This window comes from Cryptomeria japonica, chromosome 8, assembly GCF_030272615.1.
Source record: "Cryptomeria japonica chromosome 8, Sugi_1.0, whole genome shotgun sequence".
Classification (NCBI taxonomy): Eukaryota; Viridiplantae; Streptophyta; class Pinopsida; order Cupressales; family Cupressaceae; genus Cryptomeria; species Cryptomeria japonica.
This window is the reverse complement of record NC_081412.1, coordinates 662,707,798-662,731,368: the sequence shown is the minus strand read 5'-3', so window position 1 is coordinate 662,731,368 and position 23,571 is coordinate 662,707,798. Positions and strand designations below refer to the sequence as shown.

Sequence of the window (23,571 nt, the reverse complement as noted above, 5' to 3'; positions counted from 1 at the left end):
TCTGAAAACATCTAATCAGCTGGGTGTCTATGATAAGAGCCTTCACATTAAGGTGAAATCGCCACACATACCTCGACTCCGCTTATTTGTATGCTACAGGAAGGTTCCCATCATTTCTTTGTCTGTCTTGAGGGAATTTCTTTATTGTGCAATCCAGGTCCCTGCAAAATCTGTCCAAGGATATGAACGAAAAAAGGGTCATTGCGGACAAGATAATTAATATTGCACATGAAAAGAAAAGAACTCCAATCTGCCTGCTATAATTGTAAAACGCTCAATGATGAAAATTAAACTTTTCACAATCCAATGACTAGGTTTAGATTGCATTTTACATCTCATCTTGCATTTCATTCTGCATCTTGTGAATGTAGAGTGATTTCAGTATGGTAACACTAATCTCTGTATCTTCTAAATGAGAGTTAGAAGCTTCATCATTTCTCAGCTAAGTGGTCTCTTTTTCATCATCATTTCTCCGATCGAGTACTTGTGTATTGAGATGTTAGCTGCATACATGAGCATTTAATATAGATTCATACATTTCATTATTCACTCATCTACATTCATCTTATTGCATAGAAAAATGAAAAATTTGCATTACTCATTACTCATTCACATTCATTTATTTGCATATGAAAAGAAAGAAAGAAAACATCCATATTCCATTTGCATTCATTCATCTATACTAAAAAGATATGCATACATATAGAATAAAGCATATAGAACAACATCTCATAATCCATCAACACAAGTACGATGAAATCAAATCACGAGCTCGTAAATCGGCTGTCCCGTCCCATTTCAGGATCGAAATTGAAATCTGATGTCAACTCTCTCATCGAAATTTCAGAATTTGGACCACTTAGCGCTCTTTTCATCAAAGCTTATTCTTTCTTCTAATTGCACTCAATTTCTCGTTAATCAATGCTGAATCTGAATTTAATTTCTGCAAATCAACTTTGCGCTCAATTTCTCGCAAATTTTTTTTTTTTAAATTCCTCTGATTTAATTTGTGCTCAAAACAACTTATTATCGCTAAAAATTGCCTATAATCATCATGTACCCTCATTATCTTTCGATTTCGCCCCTGAGGGGGCATACTCATGACCTTATGACCTTACATCTTCAAACATCGAGAAAATTTTCAAATCTTCATCGAAAGTCAAGCAAAAATATTTTTCAACTAAAATCAATCAAATAAGACCTCATCGCTAGGGGCATCTCAACTTCATCAATTTATATCAAGTTGAGATTTCTGAATCGAATCAATCTCTAGGGGCATATTAGTTTCATTGCTTCATATCAAACTTGTATTTGTCTTTTATCTGAATCAATCTCTTAACGTTAAGGAGTTTCTTTGATCACGCTAAATCTAAGCAGGTGTTCAGTATTCGTTTCTTGATCAAGCTGAATAGTTTATCTTTATCGTATCTTGATCAATCAAGTTCAAGATCGATTTTTATCATCACTCACTGTGTCTAGATCAATCAAGTTCTAGATCAGTAAGATCCACTTCTTGATCAATCAAGTTCAAGTTCGGTATCTTTTGTTTTCTATCGTTCCTAGTTCAATCAAGTTCGGGATCGGTATCGCTTTAATCATACTTCATTTAGCTTTGTCACTTCGAATCAAGCTAAACACCTCGCTTTTTAATCTAGTTCATGATCAATCAAGTTCAGAACTGGCATCTCCTCAACATCAACTATTCTTTGAACCAACACGTTGCTCGCACATTAATTCAAAGAGGGGCAAATGTAATACCCTAAAAATGGTCATCTAAACCATGAGCCCCTAATCTCGACAATGTCACTAAGGTCCTAACCAAAGGCAATTAAGTAAATCTTGCGCACACAATTAATTTCTAAATCATTAAATGTCACATGGCAAAATTAATCAACCAATATTAATTAAATATTTATATTTAATTAATTAAATAATTCCAAGAAAATCATTTTAAACAATTATCTTATTTATTTTATTAAATATCCTAGCATATTTAATTAAATAAATCAATTTGCCATTAAATCAAGAAAGAGAAATTCAAATAAATCAATTGAGCACAAATCTTCAAAAATGGAAATGTAGCGTCGTAAATTATACGCACTTGCTAGGGTGGTACAATTTCACACCTAGTTTAGCACCCGCCTTGGTGCATTTTACATTTTGCATTGCATTTCTCCTTTAGCACTTAATTAATCAAATTAATTAGGTCTAAAGTCCTATTTCACCATTCTCCACATCATAAAGTTGGGCCCTTTCGTTAAAGTGTGCCCTTTTCATTTTATTCCTCCAATACATCATTCAATCAAAAACCCTAATTAGGTCCTATTTTGAACTTGGGGGCTTGGTTTCGGGGGTCAAAACATCTCGAAATCACCTGTAGCTTCGGGATTCTCTCTAAAATCATCATATCCGACGGCCCTGAAAATTTGGTGAAAAGCTGTCGGGACCGTGGCGCCCAGAGTGCACATGGTCCCGGACATTTTTCCCAAAATTTTAGGAGCACAATCCAATCATAAAATAAAGCTTAACCCCAAGAAATTGGCGGGAAATTCAATCTCTAGGTCGGCCAAAAGATGAAATTATGACCTAGGGTTTCATACATAAGAGCTCTCTTTCTTCATTTGAAGGGATCCGATTTTTGTTTTCAAGAACCTCATATGCAGCGAAAGAGCAGATCTTTGAAGACTTCAACAACATTCAACATCCCTCTATCAAGCATTTATCAATTTCATTCATTCATTTAGGGCTTGGAAGACATTGAAGAACAATAGGAGATTACCGATTGAGGATTGGCTTGTACCCCTCCCTTGGGGGTTGGGTATGCTTTCATGTTGTTTTCATGTCTTTGCATAAGCTTCAATACATCACTTATTCATGCTTTAGATCACTTTGCATCTTGATTTAGAGCATTTACATCATCATTTACAAGCAATTAGGGTTTACTTTCTAGGTTGCTCTAGTTTGCTTGCTTGCATTTTAGGATCTTGCACACACACAATACATTTTACAATACAACTTGGCTATTTGTGGAGGTGGAAATCACCGAAGCGGGGGTTTGACTAAGGCAAAACCCTATATAGCCGTCCACACCCTTTTCAGATATAAGTGCAGGTTTCGGGACTCGGATGACGCCGCAGGTTACAGATCCGGGAAAAGCAGGTCGAGACAGCACTCCATACCAAATTGCAGAGCAAAAGACCTGGACAGGGGCGTGGGGCACCCTGGTCCTGCTAGGAAAGGGGCGCTGGGCACCCTGGTCCCTAGGACAGAGGTGTTGGGTGCCCTGGTCCTCCTGACAGACAGCATTTCCGACAGTTTCCAGAGTGCAAGACAGCAGTTTCCGGCACAGTATCAGGACAGTGGCGCCCACGCCCCCGTCCTGAACATTTTCAATCACATTTTGACTCCGGGTACGCATCTGCATTCTTATTTCGTCCTTGTATTTACCGCTGTTCATTGTTTAATCTCAATTCTGTAATCTTGTTATTAGTTCGTACGTGCATTTTGGGATTAGGACTTGAACTTGTATCATTTTATCTTTCAATTACAACAAAGGAATAGAAATCCTAACAGGTAGCCTGTGGCTCTCTCTTTCACAAAAAGAAGTAGCCAATTGTGTGATACCTCTAGGCTCTTTCGTATTCCGTAATGTGTGTCAAAAGGTAGGATTAGGGCACGTTAACCTAGTCTCGCTTTTTCCCCTACACAGGAAATAAATCAAAAAAAGGAATTAATTGACCAAGAAAGAATTAAAAATTTGAGAAAAGAAATCAATTGGAGATAATCTTGAAAACCAAATTAAAATTTGATAAATAATCTCAAAGAAAGCAATTAAAACAATTAAATATTAAAATTGAATGAAAGAGAGAATAAATCAGTTTTTTCTTGATTTTATCTTAATTTTAGTTCAATTTCCTTTAAAACTGAGAAAAGCATCCAATCACATCAATTCACTTGGATTGTGCTTCCTCTTGGAAAATCTTGACCGCTCATCATAATTTGATCTCAGTCATTGGTTTCTTTCTAAATTTTCTATAAATTCAGGCTCTCATCTCTCATTAAAAAATCCTGGAGGCTGGAGAATATATTGTTATTATACTGTTTTTGCTCTAGACTCATTGATATATTGCATGTTAATTATTTCATATTGATTAAATCATTTAGCTCATTTATTGCTTAAATCTTGTTAGATCAATATTGCATCCATCTAGCATTCATCATGCTCATATAGATTAAATCCTTCGTCTTGATGTTGTCTAGTCACTGGTATTGCTTATAATCTGAGAGCAATCTTATACTTGCATCTTTTAGAAGGCAATGGGTCGATTTGTTATGGTTTTCATATTCATGTTTATATCTGTCTAACCATGCATGTAATGACTTGATTGAAGTGTTGTGTATTGCAAATACATATACAAGTCCACTTTTCACACACACAAGCATTACCTTTAGTAAAACCAAGCTTCAAAAGATATTTGTCCAATCTAGCAATACCAATCTCTAGGGGCTTGTTTCAATCCATATAATGCTTTCCTTAACCTGCAAACCATGTTTTTATCAGCTGAAAGTGAAAAACCATCAGATTGCTCAATATAAACTTCCTCTTCAAGATCTCCATTAAAAAATGCACATTTTAACATCCATTAGATAAACCTTGTATTTCTTATGGACATCATAAGCAAGAAATAATCTCACAGCTTCAATCCTAGCTACCGAAGAAAATGTCTCATCATAATCAATTCCTTCCTTCTGAGAATATCCTTTACATACCAATCTAGCCTTATTCCTCACAACTTGTCCATCCTCATTCAGTTTATTCCTAAGAACCTATTTAGTTCCAATAACATTCTTCTTTTTAGGCCAGGGAACTAAAGTCCATGTGTTCTTTTCAATTTGATCTAATTCCTCTTCCATAGCTTTCATCCAGCATTCATCTTTACAAGCTTCAATAACTAATGCCGATTCAACTTGAGAACTTAAACATACCTCATAAGTTGTCAACCTTCTTCTTGTCATCACTCCTTTGTTCTTGTTTCCAATGATATGATCTTCAGAATGATTCAACCTTACATACTGAGGTGTCTTCTGACTTTCTGTTTTCTTGCTCTGATCTTCAGTTAGTTTTGAATTTTCTGATACTGTCGGAGTAACTGGTTCAATATTTTGTTCCAGTACAGGTGCTACTAGTTCAGTTATGATCATCTCCACTTCTGGTTCTCTCTCATAAGTTCTGATTTAACCTTTGTACAACTCATCCACCTTGACATTAGCGCTTTCCACAATTCTCTACAATATCTTGTTATAACATCTATATGCTTTTCTTTCATTAGAATAACCGATAAATATACCTTCATCACATCTAGGATCAAACTTTCCAATGGAATCGTCTCTTTTGATATAACATTTACTACCAAAGATTCTGAAATACTTAACTGAAGGTGTATGACCAAACCATAACTCATAAGGTGTCTTAATAGTGTCTCCTTTGATATGAACTATGTTGAATGTGTATACCACCGTACTCACAACTTCTCTCCAATAGATATGATGCAGATTAGCTTCCATCATCATAGTTCTAGCCGCATCCAAGATAAACTGTTCTTTCTTTCCACAACACCATTCTGTTGAGGTGTTCGGGGGCTAGACAATTGTCTCCTTGTCCCATGCTTCTCACAATAACTGTTAAATTCACCGGATGTGAATTCACCACCTTGATCTGACCTTAAGCATTTAATCTTCAACCCTGTCTTTGTCTCAACTTTAGCTTTAACGATCTTAAACTTTTCAAAAGCCTCAAATTTCTCCCTTAGAAAAGTAACCCACATCAATTTAGAATAGTCATCAATGATTAGCATAAAATATCTATCACCCTGAAAACTCTTAAGTCTAGAAGGACCACATAAATCAGTATGAATAAGATCAAGAACATCATTATATTTATCTTGTATACTCTTAAAAGAAGTTATGACCTTCTTTCCCAATTAACATTCCTTACATACTAGATTATAGGGCTTCACAATCCTAGGTATATCTCTAACAACCTTAGTTGAACTGATCTTTACAATGCAATCAAAATTCACATGACCCCCGTTGCAATCTCCAAACTTGATTTGTTAATGATTTTGCAATTTCCATCCTTGAACTATAATTGAAATCCCTTATCCACCAATTATCCTACACTCAAAAGATTATGCCTTAAAACTTGAACATAATAAACATTATCAGTATTATGCTTACCATCCAAAGATATAGTTCCTCTTCCTCTGACCATGCATGCTTTGTCATCTCCAAATCTAACCAGTCCACCATCAAATTTTGACAAAGATAAAAACTTCCTTTTATCTCTAGTCATATGATGTGAACAACCACTATATATCACCCATTCATCCTTGTCTTCAATTTTAGCAGCAAGAGCCTTTTCCTCATTTTGAACAACAGGTACCGGAGCATCTTCCTTAATAGCCAAAAATACCCATTCCTTATCACTACCAGATCCACTAGCCGAATCTTGTGTCAGTTCATCATCAGAATCAGTTACACCTTCCTCATCTGCATAGTAACATGATTTGTCTTTGTTTCTCCTACACTTATGCTTATTCTGATAATCATGTTAGGCCTAAAAGATCTTCTAGCTCTCTCTTCAAATCTTGAATTCCTCTCAAGACATCTAGATGCAAAATGACCTATCTTATTGCATGCAAAACATTTAAAAGGTGATTTTCCTTCATACTTACTTCCAGCAAGACCTTTAGGTACTCTTCTAGAAAATAGGGCTTCAAGTTGCTCAAACTCTTCATCTTCTTTCTTCATTTCATACAGTTCCTTCACATATAAATCTTTCCAATCACTCTTGCCAGTTGATAATGTAGGTGCATGAAAAGTAGATTCGGTCTTTTCAGCTCCTTGAGGACCAAATTCTTCAAGCTCAAAAGCAAACAATTTTCCAACCAAAGTATACCGGTTAACAAAAGTGTTAGCCATTGTTCTCAACTCATTAATTGTAGAAAGCCTTCATCTTGTAAACCGGTGCAAAGCTCTCAAAAATTTAGAAACACTCTCATCTTCGCTTAAAGATCAACCACAACACTAAATTCCCATTACAATTTCATTAACTCTTTCCATGAAAGCAGTAATCCTTTCATCTTCTTCCATATTTAGGTTCTCATACCTTACCCGGTAATCATCAAGTTTAACAATTTTAACAATAGGGTCACCTTCATTCAAAGCTTCCAAGTTATCCCATATAGCCTTCGCATTAGATTGGTCACTTAGTCTCATAATCTGTTGATCAGAAAGTGCACTCAAGAGTGCTTCTCTATCTCTACAATCATTTTCAATATTCTTATCCAGGCTTGTCGAAGGAAGATTGCCAGATGTCGGATTATGAGGAGTATAGCCTTTCTCCGTGATCTCCCAAATTTCTTTCCCAATACATCTCAAATGAGTTTCCATCTAAATCTTCCATACTCTATAATTTGTCGAATCAAGCTTAGGGGTTTCTCCCCGGAAAACATATGCAGTTGAATTATTAGTTGCCATAGGATCTTCCTCAAGCAGTCAAGCTTCTGCAAAAGAGAACCAAGCTCTAATACCAATTGTTAGGATAACCGGTGGACAACTGAGAGGGGGGGCGAATCAGTTGTCAACAGATTATTAAAATGTAAGCTCACAAAACCTTCTACCATAATGCATAAACCAAACAATAAATCCAACCGGTGACGCATTGGGAGCATCAACCAACACGTTACACAAATTGGTCCATAACCTAGCATAATAACCACCAGACCTAAAATAGGTCTCCATAAGACAAATGAAACACCACCGATCAACTATAACACGAACAAGATAACCATCAACATCTTGATAACCTTCTAGAAGCCGCACCAACACCACTTATCGGATTCATCAAAAGATCTTCATCAAAGTGTTGTCAATAAAACCCTTACCTGTGACCAAAAGGTTTACTAGAACAAAATATAGCATCCAAATCATCAAATCCCGAACCAACTGAATGTGATGCATGTCAGGAACACGTGAATAACCAACCCAAGCCAATACCACAAGCAGAACCATATCAGAGAATACTAAAGATGGTCTCTAGATCAATATCTTAGTCCAACCACTCTATCGGAAGCCGATAGACAACAAACCAGCTAGTGTTGACATCAATGCAACACATAATCAATTCCTCGAAATACTAACTATTATCTTGAACTGCATGATTTTGTGTTGGTGTAGGCATAGAAGCATTAGGAATAGGATTAAGTGATGGAATATGTTGCATCAAAGAACCATTAGCTAGAGGCACTTGATTAGTCATCATTTGAATCCCTAAGCTAGGCAACAAACCATACCTTATCTATCTCATCTCTTTATTTGCACTCACCGCTTTTGCATAAGCCTCAAAAAAATTCACCTTCATTAGGAATTTTCAAGTTACAAACATTGATTTTAAGGGGTCTAAAGCTGCATAATACACTGATAATGCAACCTTATTGGTCAATGTATATGGAGCTTCTAACTTAGAGTAAGCTCTATGAAACCTATCATTGAAACAACTTATTGGTTCATGTGGTTCTCTACAAATTAAGGTAAATTGATTATATAATATTGTATAATCAATTGGAGCTTTGAAATGAGATAAAAAAGCATTTTCCAGTAAATCACAAGAAGTAATGGATCCCATAGGAAAATTGATGTACCACACATATGCCTCATCACTTAAGGTATAAGGGAACAACCTGCAAACCACATCTTCAAGAGGAATGTGAGCTCTTACATATATATCTTTGAAGATACAAAGATGTTTTCCAACATCACTATGAATTTGAAAATTAGGGCACAATTTGTTTGGATTTTTAGGCAAGTCGTGGTAATTGGCAAATCTAATAGGTGAGTTAGCATTAAAGAAAGCCATCGGTCGTGGAAGAGATGGGGCTTGCACCTAGCTAACAAGAACTATAGGGAGTTGAGGTAAGAACATATTATATGAGGTTGGTATGGGACCGACTGAGTTAGCCCTAGGCATGCAGTTATTCCTCTTATTTCGTAGTTCCAAAAATTGAAATCCAAGCTCACAAGGCATAGATCTAGTTACTCTCGTATACTCCAGCTTACTAATTCTAGTAGAATAAGATTTTTGGCCCTCCTTCTAGCACCAAATCTATTGATGTAGAAGTCACCTTCACTTTAACGTGGTAAATTTCCCTTTAAAGTTTAGCCTACTTTCTTGAAAGATTAATATTTTTACTAATCCCAAGGCTCAAAAATATCAGTTCTTTATTTGTAGTATGCACTCAGGGTTGATACATCAACTATTAATATAAGGGGCTCCAATGTATTCTACTAGGATTAGTTCAACAAAATTACAAATTTCTAGAGTAGATTGTTTTTGTTCACTTAATCTCGCTTCACTTCACAATAAATAGAAAAAAGATATGAATGTAAAGAATAAAACTACTTCTATATTTCAGTTCCACAATTAAACGACTCTTGAAAATGTTGAATTGAAGAGAATATAGATTTTACAAGCAACCATAACATAACTCATAATTATCTACAAAACTGTGCAATCTTTTTTAGTAAATTATTTTCCAAAATCAAATTACTATAATTGATCAATTAGAAAAATTCTAGTAGTTGTTGTTGAAGGCTATTACATAACTTTGGGCTTATTTATGGAGCTTTGTTGTTGTATAATGATCATATATGTAAATAAAATGATTAAAGAACCTAGAAGAATAGGCCAAAACATTGTTGTAGGTAACCTCGATAGGGAAAATGTATATCCTACACGAGGGAACAATTAAATGTTTGCTACTTAGGGTAATGAACTTCACAACATAGTTGCTAGTAAATTGGTAGATAATTAGTCTTCAAAGGAACGACTTGACAATTGGGGAAATGGAGAATTCTAAAACCTTTCACCCTTAAATTGATGCTTTGGATCAAGAAATTTTACATTAAGGGTTTTTGTGGCTTCTTTATAGGGATTGTTAATAAAAAAAAATGCAACAAAGGTAGCTTTTGAGATAGTTTTCACAACATGTACAATGAATTTCCTCTTTGTCAAGAGGATTTTTTCTTATAAAGATGTGTTAGCTTGAGTTTTTCTATAATGGAAGTCTATTGAACATATGATCAAACCAATTTGGATCCTACAAAGCAAGAAGATTGAGAACTCAAAAAAATATCTAAAAAGGAATCAAGTAAGGTAGTCCTCCATTAGATCTAGCATATGGTTAAGGTTCATGTCACATCCCCATAAACCTTATATTTTCTTTTGTGTTAAATGCTTAAGGTTTTGATGTAATTTAGACTAAAATGAAAATCCTAATTATATCATGCTTGATATTTTTAACTATAGTTAAGACCTAATGTTTCAAGCTATAAACTTAATATTTGATAGTTAATTATTACCATGTTGAATAAATAAAAGTTATGAAATGAATGTGTTGTTTTAATGTACAATGCGATTGTATCTATACATATGTGTTATATTTTTAGACTAACCAAATACTAACATTTTGTAGTGATGTATGTATAAGAATTGAATTTAGTTATACAGATACCTAAATGAACCTAACAATTTATTTTGAGAACAATCCTTAAACTTTATAGCCTTGCCTTACAACTAGGAGGTCAAGTCACACTTAATAGACCACCTGACTGTGAATCTCCTTGCCAATTACAAGTAAAGTATTTAATTCACACTTAATAGACCATCACTTCACTCTAGAAGGCTGTTCAATTAAACCTCTCATTGTCTCATAGACATTCTACATGAACCATCAATGGATGAATTTGCAAGCTATCGATTGAGTGAATAAATATTGCAACATAGTCTAATTGATTTTAAGGTGTTTAAAAAATGAGATTAACATATAAAGATTATCTTAACTGACCGAATGACATTCTTAAACATTCAAGTTAGAAACTACACATAAATAGATTTACACCAACCATGCAGTAAGGAGAGGGCGACTATATTCAGGGATAGTATTTTTTCACAGTTGTATTCTGCTTGTGTCATCAGATTTTCACAATTTATTAGATTAATGCTATTATTTCTGAATTTGATTGCGTTAGATCATCTGTTCATTCTGATCCGTGTATAGACACTTCGGTAAGGAGACAGTCCGAGTTAAGAGGGCATGGCGTGAGTGTGCAGAAGTATGGAGTAGGGCAAGGAAGAAGGGTCGACAGTGCCATATAGGGAGCATGACGACCCTCCAATCCTCTAGAAATTTGCTGCTACGGATGCAGGACAGCGCGCAGAATGAAATAGACTTGCGTTCCTCCATAAATCTGCAATTTCAGGCTCTGTTTTGTGAAGAAAAATGCAGAGGAAGGCGTGATAACAGGCGATCTGGATTGTGGCGTGGGAGAGAAAGGCAGAGGGAAGGCGTGAATAGAGGTGACTGGGGTTGAGGCGAGTTGCAGAGGTGTGTAGACGGCGGGCGGGCGATAGTAGGAGTATTTCTTCAGACATAATACACCTTAAACAATGCTGGGCTTGGAATACGTCTGCCACTAAGAATAAGGTTCTTAAAGCGCTGGTATTTTCTTCCTATTTTTTCTTAAATGCCAATTCAGATAATATACCTGAACCCCTAGAAATTAGAGAGCGATTGAGTTTTTTATATGTTTTTATGATAGTTTTTTATATGGTTAATGCGAGATTCATAATGTTGCGTTGAGTAATGGTTTTCCATTTGATGTTTGTGATAAAGAGGGCAAGGAAGGGTATGAGCCTTAATAAGTGTTGTTCATTTCTATTAAGTTTATTGACTGTATGTTAAGGGCAGATGTTTATTGAGAGATGCTCACAAGGTGTTTAACAGAATGTAACAATGAAGTGATCACTTTGTTTTACTATAAGCAATAATGGGTTCCCACCCAAAAGGGATTGACTATTGTCAACGTACTCTTTATCTTTGTCAAAATGAAGCCTTGAGTTCTAGGTTGGAATTTACGAAACCATGGTTGATTGATTCCAATTTTGGATAGCATAAATTATTTTAAATTTTGTTAGGAATTTGTTTAAATGGTCCTACATGGTTGGAGTTCTCGAGATGCTTGGTAAAAGTTGGTCTTGCTTTAATAGCTGTGTGAAAAATGAAAAAAATAATAGCTAAGTCTAGCTTATAACCACCATTCAGCTAAGTTGGTTTTTTCTGGTTTTTACTTATGAGCTGTGAACTGTGCTATCTAGGAACAAAATTAAACAAAAGTTAAACAATTGGATAAGTATTACATTGTGATAATTACTATCACCATAGCTGCAAATATATCCTCCACCGTAATAACTGCTAACCCTCATCCATTTGCCAGTGCTGATATAAGGTTTAGGGCATAGTGTCATTAACATGACTGGTTGTAAAAGAAAACACTAAGTTGAAGAAGCCTGCAGCGAGCCTTTACACTTATACCATTCCAAGTGACAAGATTGTTATTACAATTCCTGAAGTTAGTGGAAACTGACTCAGAATCATCATTCTATTGTCGCCAAGAAACCAGGATATAAATGATAGAATTAGAGCATTGGAGTCTTTGCTAAGGAAAAGATGAATGAAATATTTTCTGGTCACTTCTGCCTATATATCCAGGTAGATAGTGTGAAAATAAACAACACGCAGGATATTCATTAGTTCTTTCAGATAGGAGGCAAGGTGTAACACGTTATGGAACTGGTGCACCATTTAGTTGTAAGCTGTAGAGTTTGAGAATTATATCGCCAGATCACCTTGATTGTATGAGTTTTATAACTTGAGGAAAACCTCACATAAATTTTGTAGAGAAAATCTAATAGCAATTAAGTTCTACTAATCTGCTGATCAATTGGCTGTCCTTAGTTCTGCTTAACCATCTATTTTGGTAGTTCGTGCTTGCATGAAGTTAAGAAAGGAATTACCAACATTTTTGTACTAGTCCTGTGGTATATGACACTAAAAATGATTAACAAATATGAAGAAATAAAACTTTTGTATATGAACCTTGTGTGAATCAGTGGCTCGCTAAGGACCCTTGAGGCTCTGCCTGTTCTAAAGTCGAGGAATTAAGTCTTGCTAATTTTCTGTGGTTTTTATCAATGGGTATTCACTGCCATAGGTACTGTATGCCTAAATAAATAAGTGGATGGTGTTACCTTGACCCTCCTTTGGTCATACGAACCTTTAAACTAATGGGAAAGCTTTAAATCTAGTAATATAATCATCAAGTTAAATCTGATTTAAATGAAGGCTGGTATAATATTAAATGTCAGAGTTACATTAAACCTATGCTCCCCCAAGTTTTTGGGACAGGGACGATGGGATGTGTTACTGGTATAGGGGTACTTTTTGGCCATTTTTTAGGGGACAATAGGGGACAGCTATTAATTTTTATTTTTTTTAAAGAGAAGAAATTTCAAATATTCATATGATAGCATTGATATAACATTCATCATAGACATTGTTTAACCTTTGTGAGCATGGATAGTTGAATAGGAATTATGATGTTCTCTATATATACATATGAGCATGAGTTAATGATGGCATGCTTGACTCGTGTGTATATTCAAGATATGGATTTGTTATTAAAATTTTCCTAAAGCCTTCAAGATTGCATGTTTTGTTGTCAAACTCATTAACAAAGAGGAAAAGTTTAGTTAAGAGATAACTGGTTATGTTCCAATTTGACCTTAGATGGGATTGTTCTATGAGTTATTTGTGCAAATGCATTTTTGCATTATGAAAATGACATTTCTTGCCAATTATGTTTTAACTCATATTCAACAATATAATGACTCTAGCATGCCAACTTTGTCTTTGTCAGTCTTTGTATACGATAAACAAGTTGTCCAATGTATTTTGTAGATTTTGTGATCAAGTTTCACCTTTGATCTATTACTTAGTTAGACTTATAGTTTGATGGGGGTTTGGGGGCAATGCCTCCAACAGGGTTGAGGGGCAACACCCTTGGTACGTTCCTTGTCATGACATAGGACAGGGTCAAGGGTGGAGCCTTTGCCACCAATCCCAAATTAACACCTTCAGAACCACACAACTTTCATGCCGAACACCATTTTTTATGTTTTTTAACAAATCCTACTGCACATGTCATAAACCAAACAAGCATTGAAAGGTTGTAAGTTTTTTTAAAAAGTAATTGAAATTGTCCTTTGGTATGTTAGAGGATAGCTAGCCGTCCAACAATGTACCCTACAATTTTTTTGAAGTTGAAGGATATTTCCTAAATTTTGACAACAAAGGGGATGGGGAGGGCAAGTTTCCCAGGCGTCCCCCAGATGAGGGTAAAAAAGTAGGGGACACATCCTCAAGGAGCACTGCATTAAACCAATATTTCTATTGTAGACTATGGCTCACCTCTCACTAGTCCACTAGTATCCTTGTATTTGAAGAAGCGATCTCACATTGTTATTCCTTGATAATATGTTTAACACCTTTACCCTTCCCAACTTTGTGTATACTTGTGATGACTAAACATGATGAACAAAGTCAACCTGAAAATATAAGGGTTGGATAATTCCGGTTCATACTAGTATCTGTCTGGAAGGCTCTATAATAATCTACCTTTAGTTACCTCAGTCAATTATTCGTTCACTTTAGAATGCTTGTTAGGTTGAATCAAAATGCAGCTAGAATCGCAATTAATTTCAGGCTGTAGATGACCTAAGCTTGAACCTTGAAGATATTGGAGTAGTTATGTGCAATCATAATATAAAAAGGTAGGGGATGCATCCTCAAGGAGCACTGCATTAAACCAATACAATAATGGATCACCTCTCACTAGTCCATTAGTATCCTTGTATTTTGAGGAAGGGATCTCACATTCTTATTCCTTGATAATATGCTAATACATTTACCCTTCCCAACTATGTGTATACTTGTGATGACTAAACATGGTGAACAAGAAGGTCAACCTAAAAATATAAGGGTTGGATAATTCTTGTTGGAGTAATTAGGACAATATCTAATTTTTTAATTAATTAGGTCTTTTAATTACTTTATTCACTTAAGCTAAACTTAGGTGCTTTTTTCCTTTTATTAAATCAGGCTAATAATATCTCAAGTTGTCTCATTTATTATGATTGTGACTCTTGGCACTAGCTAATTTAATCTTGCTTTAGGGTTTCATTCATCCTTTTATAAGAATTCATTTATTTTGATAGTCATTGTAATCATAATCTTTTTGTGCAGTCAATACAAAATTCTCAGGTTATGTTGAGCAAATTATCCTCGCTTGATCTTTCTTTGTGTCAAGTGGTGTGCTTGCAGATGATTCTTGGCTTGTGAGGTTAAATCATCAACTTCTATGGTTCTGGTTCATGCCAATGTTTGCTTGGAAGGCTCTATAATAATCTACCTTTAGTTGCCTCAATCAATTCTTCGTTCACTTTAGAATGCTTGTCAGGTTGAGTCAAATGTAGCTAGAATTCTAATAAATTCTGGGCTATTAGATGACCTAAGCTTGAACCTCAAAGGTATTGGAGTATGATAGGCAATCATGATAAAAAAAGGTAGGGGACGCATCCTCGAGGAGCATTACATTAAACCAACATTTCTATTGTAGACTATGGCTCACCTCTCACTAGTCCACTAGTATCCTTGTATTTGAAGAGGGGATCTCACATTCTTATTGCTTGATATAATGTTAGTACCTTTACCCTTCCCAACTATGTGTATAATTGTGATGACTAAACATAGTGAACAAGATCAACCTAAGAATATAACAGTTGGATAATTCCGGTTCACACTAGTGTTTGTCTAGAAGGCTCTATAATAATTTACCTTAAATTCAACTAGTGTAAACCTTCTAGAATGACCTAAGCAAATTAAAGTCAAATGCAACTAGAATTCCAGTAAATTCCAGGCTATAGATGACCTAAGCTTAAACCTCAAAGATATTGGAGTAGTGATAGGCAACATTGGACCATGCCAATGATCAATGCTTGGGGCAACTATTGTACCTTAGGGACTAGCCGACATTCGCTTGTATCATGAAAGTGAAAGATTGCCAAGGGCTATCCTAGATGTGATATTGGAGTGGTTGAGCTTGTTGTTACCACTATTTGTAGGTAACAAAAATCAGAGCTGCTCGTTGCATCGGGAAGGTTAGCGGGCAATCGCCTATAGCGCGAAGGTGATCAATGCTAGGTGCTACTCATATTGTGAAGAGGATAGTTGACAATATCACTAAGGCCACGAGGTGGTATACATTCAGAGCTATTTCCTTCTTGGGTGGATAGACTTATTGCTAATGGCCTAGGGGAAATTGAAATTGAAATCCACCAATATGGAAGGTTCATTACTTGTGGACCCTCAATTCTAGGCAATGATTGCAGTGATTCTAGAATGCTATCAATAGGTATTTAATAGTTTGGTAAAAGGTTTATGCAGAATATTATTCATCTTTAACAGCATATGATCCTTGATCCATCATCGTTCTCTTCATTTTTTTATAATATTTTTTTTAAATTTATTTATTTTAGCTTTCATCCCTTCTGATATATCTTTTTTACATGTAGCATTTTTTGTATTTAGGATTCCAAGAGCATGTTTTAAATTGTACTTGGTGACTGGTTAATTTTCTCAGTATCACCTATATCAGAAATAGGAGAGTGGAAAGAAAGACAATAAAGCAAGAATATAAGATAAGTACAATACTTTTCATGTTGGGTACCTAGAGGTTTGCTTATCATCTTGTAGTCACACATTTCACATGACTTCCTAAGCTCTCCAATTATAACATTGTAACCAACCTATAGGGTTTAGTAATTATGACATCCATAATAATCGCAAGCAATATTAAGCTACTACAGTTGAACAGAAGAATGGACATGATTCATAACCAACTCTTTTAATTTCAGAGTCCTCATTTTTTTACACAAATATTGTAGCTTGCAATACAAAACAAGGAGATGTTTCCTCTATCATGTCTTAAAAACCTTAAATAAAGAATAAATTTGAAAAATTCAAACAAATAAATAGACTAAGTAAACCTTCAAATTCTAACTAGCAAACACATAAGCACACACCCATAGGAAAATCACACATAAACCTCAGGTATGTAACACACCATGTTTGTTCTTTGCAGAATGCTGATAAAGTGGGATAGATTTAATTTACAAGGCTTGCTTTGCCAATTCAACTATTCTGAAGGCAACCATATCTACTAAGTTCAGACAGAATAGGTTCCCTACCACTGAATCCATATACATGGGAAATTGGATGGTGAAGTAAAGCCTTGGCACGCCATGATGACCACATAAAAATCCCCTGTCAAAAGGTTTCTGCAAATACTGGATATCAGACAGCATAGAATGTGACTGCCATGTAATAGCATTTCTGAAGGACATAAATCCAGGTCACAAGATGTATTTCAGCTTTCAATTCAGATCAATAAGGTTTTAATTATGCTAACATATTTCTTGTTCCACTTCTGTTTAAATCCAGCCTTGACTGTCTAAAGCTTAGAGAATGTTTTAGAATAAACAAGGCATTTAAACTGCTGGCAAGAATCATACAAAAATTCTGCTTAGAGAATGTTAAAAAATGGCAAACAAATGAAATTCATCGAAAAAAATACTGGCTTATAAATAAAATAAAGAATCAAGCACTGAAGTGCTTGTAGAAGTGTGAAGATAAGTCCATTGTAGGGTGAAATGCTGACATAATTTTAACAACAAAAGCAATGGCTAGTAAATTAAATGGTGCTTTCACGACCCATGAAATGTTCCAACTAAAGCATTCATTGACTATCAATTTGGTACACATTAAACAGGGGGAAATATAATTGCCCAGCTAAATATCTAGTGGTAACAACATAAAGAACACAAACATAGGGGACAAGATAGGCTGAGACAAATAGCAAAATGCTGATGATGCCCCCTGTTTCACAGTGGCCTCACTTCATTTTAATAAAATTGTGATGAAAGATAAAACTCCACGAATAATTATAGTTGCCTTGAAACTGTGCTCTTTGTTTGCAATACTAGAGGAATTACAAAAGGAGCAATACTAACGCTCAAAGTAATTCCAACATCTCCTATTTAATAAACTATCAAGTTCAAGATGGGTTTCCAGATCAAACCTTAGTCAAGACACTTGAGTTGGCATCGTTCCTATTGAGGCATCCTCATCAGGCAGATACACAGGATGAAAATCCGGAGCATTGCTTTCGTGGTTGGAATCTAATTATTTCATTAGGCGAATCCATATTACTGTAGAACAGAAGATCGTTTAGCTGAGATTTCTGCATGCAGCTCTCTGATCCAAATCAAAGGAGTTAATCAAATGCCACCAAGATAGTCACTGATCTAAATCTTAATATATTGATCTGTTATCATGTTGATACCTTTTCTTCAGATTAACTGCCGCATCTCTGACAGTTCATTGATCTAGGTTAAGATGCTGATTTAGAAGTTCATTGATACCTGCAAGTTTTGGCGTAGCTGCAAATCTATATTTTTGACAGTTACAAAAGAGTTTTGAGTTACAATTTCTATAAATAAAATTTTGAGAGTTTTTTTTATAATGCCTCTATACAGATATATTAGAAAATTTCAAATAATAAAAATATAAATTCATTTGTAAAATGTATTTTTATTTCTACTTTTTGATATTGTAGAAAAAAAAAAAAATTTTTAGAAGAGTAAGGACTGCAATTTTTATATCATTTACAATATATACTCATCTTAAGAATAACATATACATAAAAAATTAAACTTAGAAATTGTGCTGTCATCAACCTTATCGGAAATAGAAGATTGGATCCTAATCAAAACACTATTGTCCAGCGGGCTCCTCCATACCTATGCTCTTCTCATATATCCAGGATGCATGACACCACTGCCCTAAAAACAACAATGGCACTTATCCTGATGTGCACATAATATGCATTCTTCTCAAGCGATACAAGACAGAAACCCTTGATCATCCACATCCAATTGTTTGTGGTTTTAATGATGTATTTGTGTTAATTGCAATGAAATTCATCACTATTGTAGAGTTCATTGACCTCAAGGCTGTTGAAGAAGTGAATTACAAATCTGATTGCGGATATTAGCCTAATAAACTTCATTTGTCTCGCAAGTTTTCTAACTTGAAAAATAATTATTACAATATAGATAATTGAATCTAGCAAATCTAAACATTAAATTGTCCTGATCGTATTGAGGGAGAACTCATGGTAAAGTACCTTTTCATGAAGTTGTTTGCCTCATGTTAATGCTAGGCTGTGTAAGGGTTTGTAAGTCTAACTATTACAGCCTAAGTGGTTCCACTTCCTAAACTTGAAGGCTCTCCTATTCTACACAGGTGTTTCAACTTTGGTAACATGTCCGTTGAATATAAATAATATATAAGTAGAAATAATACCATAAGAATCCCTTTGTGAAGTTTGCCATGACCTAAAAATTTGTCACTGCTCTGCATTCTATAGGCTTAAATTATTTATTTTTTTCATCTTCCTGCTGCCACTTTGTTGCTTCCATTTTCTTGTTGGCAAATTTTGGTAGCTAGCATCTTTCTTCAGCACTGATTTCAATGTTATGTTTTGAAAATGAATCTGTTCAAGTTTCCCACTCATTGTTTTATTTAAAAAAACTGTTCCCAAGACTATAATTATGTGCTTACTGTGGTTTATTGTTGAATTTATTCCAAGATAATTTATATCGAGGTGACGATAGTCAATTTTACTATACAAGAAAATGATGGTGGAGAGCATCATATGTTATCTTCTACAACAGAAGTTTAAAATGCCCTACATAATTTTACAAAACACTTCCACCAATGCATATCACAATATAAGTTTTTAATTACAATAATTTGTACAAACAATGCATATCACGTAAACAACAAGTGAAATCGAGTAAACACCTTAATCAAAAACACCATATTGACATATTCAATTCAAGACAGAAAGGAAGAATTTTAAATCCAAAGACAAACGAAATTCCTCACTATTTATTTTATTGTTGCATATTTGACCAGCTATCAGAATTGAGAAGCAACATTTCACGGGATGCAAATACAACTATTCTATCACTCTCCAACTTTATGATAATATACTAATTTTAATATATGCTCTGCATCATCTTATTAGATAATTCCATAATTACCTTCAATTGCAATTGTTTTCAAATAATGCATATCTATCAGAGGAACGATAACACCATATTGATATTTGCAAACTTCAAGACAGAAAGGAAACAATGTAATTTCAAATAAACGAAAGTACTCACCATCTTTTTTGGTTGATGCAGATATGAGCAGCAGATAAGAGTTGAGAAGAAAACCAGAACTGAACAGCGAATTGCTTGAAGGCAAATAAATGTATCACAATTTCAAGATCCATAAGTCTCTTGTAAGAACAGTCTTCACTTTCAATGGAAAAGGGCCTGTAGTTCAGTGTTTGGGCATCACAGCATGCTGATGGGTGATCTACATTGAAGTTTTAACAGGTCCATAGAAAATACAATATTGCTGTAGAACTGTGCCCGTAACATTTGTTGAAGACGAGGCTGAAGAAGTGTTATTGGGATGACTGCTAACCCATCCAACACCTAATCACAAAGGAAAAGTTAAAAACATTGACACTCACTTGAAAACAGGATTTTTCAGGAGGGTTAAACAGGTGAGTTACCTGGTCTTGACGTGTCTGCCCTTGAATAGAATCAGGTGAGTGTGAAAGTAGTAGGGAGCAGATGGCTTTTACAACTTCATCTCGGAAATGCACCATATCCTCAGCTTCTTTGAACTCCAAACCCTTAATTGACCTTATTTCTCTTAAAGCCCTATGCCATTCAGCTCGAGTCTCATCAGCTATCCCAAAGTCTTTCCATACTTGGTTGTCCTCTGTAATTTCAGAAAGGGACTTTGGCGATATCATGAAGAACAAGGGTAGTATCTTCATGTTTGGATTTTTGCCAGAAATTTTAGCTTTGAGAAAAGCGGAAAGTTCCAGCATTGGCCACTTTGAGTGGCTGAAATCCTTTGAGAGAACCAATACTGCTACTCTGCATTTCTCAGCGGCTTCAAAAATGCGGGGAGGGAATTTTTCAGCTATTGGCAAGCTTAGAGGATCCTCATCAAAGAAACAGGACACACCTTTATTTGTGAGGTCCTTGTGTAGCTCCCGAGCAAGGATCTTCTGTTTGCCGCTGTGACCAATAAATACATCCTTAGCCAAAGACTCGCTTCTTCCTTCACCATCTCTGTTAAAAACAGAACAAAAAAGGTCAACAGGTCAATTTCTTCTTACAAACAACCAGGCCTTGAATTTGATAAAGCAGTAATTGCAATTCTTAGGTAGAAAAATTTAAAACAGGTTGTATGAGAGCTATAATTTTGTGCCCCACAAATTTGCAAAGCTCTTAAATGTACTAAATAAATATTTATACTAATAACAAAATACGTAAAAGGAAACCATAAACTCAAATTTGCCTCACCTCTGTGTTGAACTCGTTGAAAACCTGCCATAAGCAGTCAGAACGTGCAGCCACTTTAAGGTGAAATCCATACTCACCGTAAAGTGGCGGCACATTATGGTCTGATGGTTTAAGCTCTTCCTTATTAAGGGCCTCTTCACCTCTGCCATAAGCACGGCACTAGAGGACAGCCCTCTAGAAACACCAGGAATTCTTGCAAGCATCTTGGGTCTGTAGCATAGTCAATCAAGAAAATAATCATAAGAGTATCAACAAATTGTCAAATATGTGAATGGATGGTATAAAGCTTGTTCAAAGTGTTTCCAATGTATTATAAAACAAGAAATATAGAAAATTGTTCACTCACAAAATAAGAACACTACATGAATAGCTAGCTTAAAAGGTACAAAATATTGACCATTCACCAGCTTTATGAGAAGAACAATATCTTCAACCTCCTCCAAGAATTCTAGAATTATAAATCTCATTTGTTAGACACTAATCCACTCAAATCACATTCTTAAAGAAAAAACCATTCTCTTTTATTGAAATGACATTACCTACACAGCCAGCCTTAAAGCCCCACAAGATGACCCTAAATCAGCGCACGGAGACACCTGATTATGTCAGTGAAAAACTCAACAAATTGCAAATTTTGGTAGGGTTTTCAGATTGATGTACTGCTGGGCAAGGCAGTATTTTCATCAACATTTCCTCTAAGAAGCAGAAAAATGCACCCAATAACCGTATCAAGTTCATATAGTCAAACCTATCTATATATGCATGCATGGCAAGTTTTCATCAAAACAAACACTACCAATACTACATTCAAAATCAGCCATTAGATATACAAAGATAAAAATGACAACTAATTTGTTAAATCTCTGCTATACAGTGCTAAATTAAGTAGTGAGCAGTCATTCTCACAAGGCTAAAACGCAATCTTAGAAAACCAAAGTTAAATTAAGCTAAGCCATACCAATACTAGATAGGATAGATATATATGTCCATTTAGTAAAAATCATAAAAACCAGAACTCACCTGACTTCTCGGAACTTCCTTGTGACAGAAATTCAGTTGGATGCAGAACTCTAATAGTTTACAGTTTACACCCTTTTATAGGAAGTCTCTACTAGGCAAAGCATAGAATGTCATTCGAATCCGAGGAAAAATAGAATCCTCTATGGATCACATACATGACGGTAGTGCTGCATCTAGTCGTTAGATTTGATGCTTCAAAACGGGAAAATAAGGTGAGACAACTCCATAGCAACACACTAATTGGTATGTTGTCGACATACTTTTTGACTGAGTGACCCTGGCTTGTACAACAGTATGTTAGACAACCCCACCGAGTCGACTAATCTTTTGGTTTGGAGATGTACGATTGGTCAATCAGTAATGATTCGATTTAGTTGGGCCATCCCCTCCATTGGCTTTTTGTTTGCTAGTATTAAATGCCATTACTGTTTAGCATGTGAGCTTGTGAAGCCAGACTGTCTGTTTTGACGACTTCTGTTGTGTGAAGAATCTCACTCCACAATTAAAGAAAAGGACTAACGTTCAGATTACAATGGATTTGATTGAACTGAACTCTCCTCCTCCAAGTGGTCTTTTGTTCATTAGTAAAACTATAGGATTCTTAGAAATATATCTGTAAATGTTTTTATTCATTAACCGTGGAGTAAGGTCCCACTCTCATTGTTTTGAACCCTAAAAAGCAAAAACAAGGAGGGAGGAAGCTGAGGAGAACTGCATGGTTAGTTGAAGAGAGTGCGGATTAGTGCGCAGAGCGGAGGGGCGAAGCATTTCGAGTTAGGATTATCACTAAGTAGTAAACGTAATTCCTCTCGTTTAAATATATCCAGCTCTCCAAGAAGAAAATATATTTAGACGATAAAAGTGATCAAGGAGGAAGTCCCCAAGATGGCCTAGTGGCAAACCGTAAGGTGAGGGGTTAAATTATGATGGTATCTCTTCGGTTTTGCCCTTCATGAGTGAGAATAGTGTTGTGGTTAATGAAGAAATTATGAAAGGTTTATTGTACTTTATAATTATATTAAATATATTTTTTTTTAAGGAGGGAAGTTTTTTCCATTTTTCATCATTTCTATTTAAATTAGGGGTTTGATTTGATACAC

At 35.3% G+C, this 23,571-nt stretch overlaps 1 protein-coding gene across 6 annotated transcripts; it reads right to left on the bottom strand.

Annotated features, from left to right (window-relative positions):
- Window positions 1-17,859: 17,859 nt before the first annotated feature.
- Window positions 17,860-22,754, bottom strand: LOC131855868 (disease resistance protein RUN1-like). Of its 6 annotated transcripts, none has more exons than XM_059209889.1 (6): window positions 22,472-22,754; window positions 21,452-21,661; window positions 20,647-21,217; window positions 20,246-20,566; window positions 18,358-18,462; window positions 17,860-18,269 (listed from the first exon to the last, which is right to left on the bottom strand). In XM_059209889.1, exons 2-4 carry the CDS (start codon window positions 21,652-21,654, stop codon window positions 20,423-20,425), a joined length of 918 nt encoding a protein of 305 aa, XP_059065872.1. In that variant the 5' UTR covers window positions 21,655-21,661; window positions 22,472-22,754; the 3' UTR covers window positions 17,860-18,269; window positions 18,358-18,462; window positions 20,246-20,422. The 6 variants fall into 6 exon arrangements, with proteins under 6 accessions (XP_059065872.1, XP_059065875.1, XP_059065871.1 ...); XM_059209892.1 differs by having other exon boundaries at window positions 17,860-18,223; XM_059209888.1 differs by having other exon boundaries at window positions 17,860-18,462.
- Between the last annotated feature and the right edge of the window lie 817 nt (window positions 22,755-23,571).

Excerpts from the sequence above, each read along its gene's own strand:
- LOC131855868 (XM_059209888.1), bottom strand. The coding sequence starts at position 21,654 with ATGCTTGCAAGAATTCCTGGTGTTTCTAGAGGGCTGTCCTCTAGTGCC. Across the intron at positions 21,218-21,451 it reads TCAACGAGTTCAACACAGAG|AGATGGTGAAGGAAGAAGCG; the intron begins GTGAGGCAAATT and ends TGTTTTTAACAG. Across the intron at positions 20,567-20,646 it reads GGCAGACACGTCAAGACCAG|GTGTTGGATGGGTTAGCAGT; the intron begins GTAACTCACCTG and ends CTTTGTGATTAG.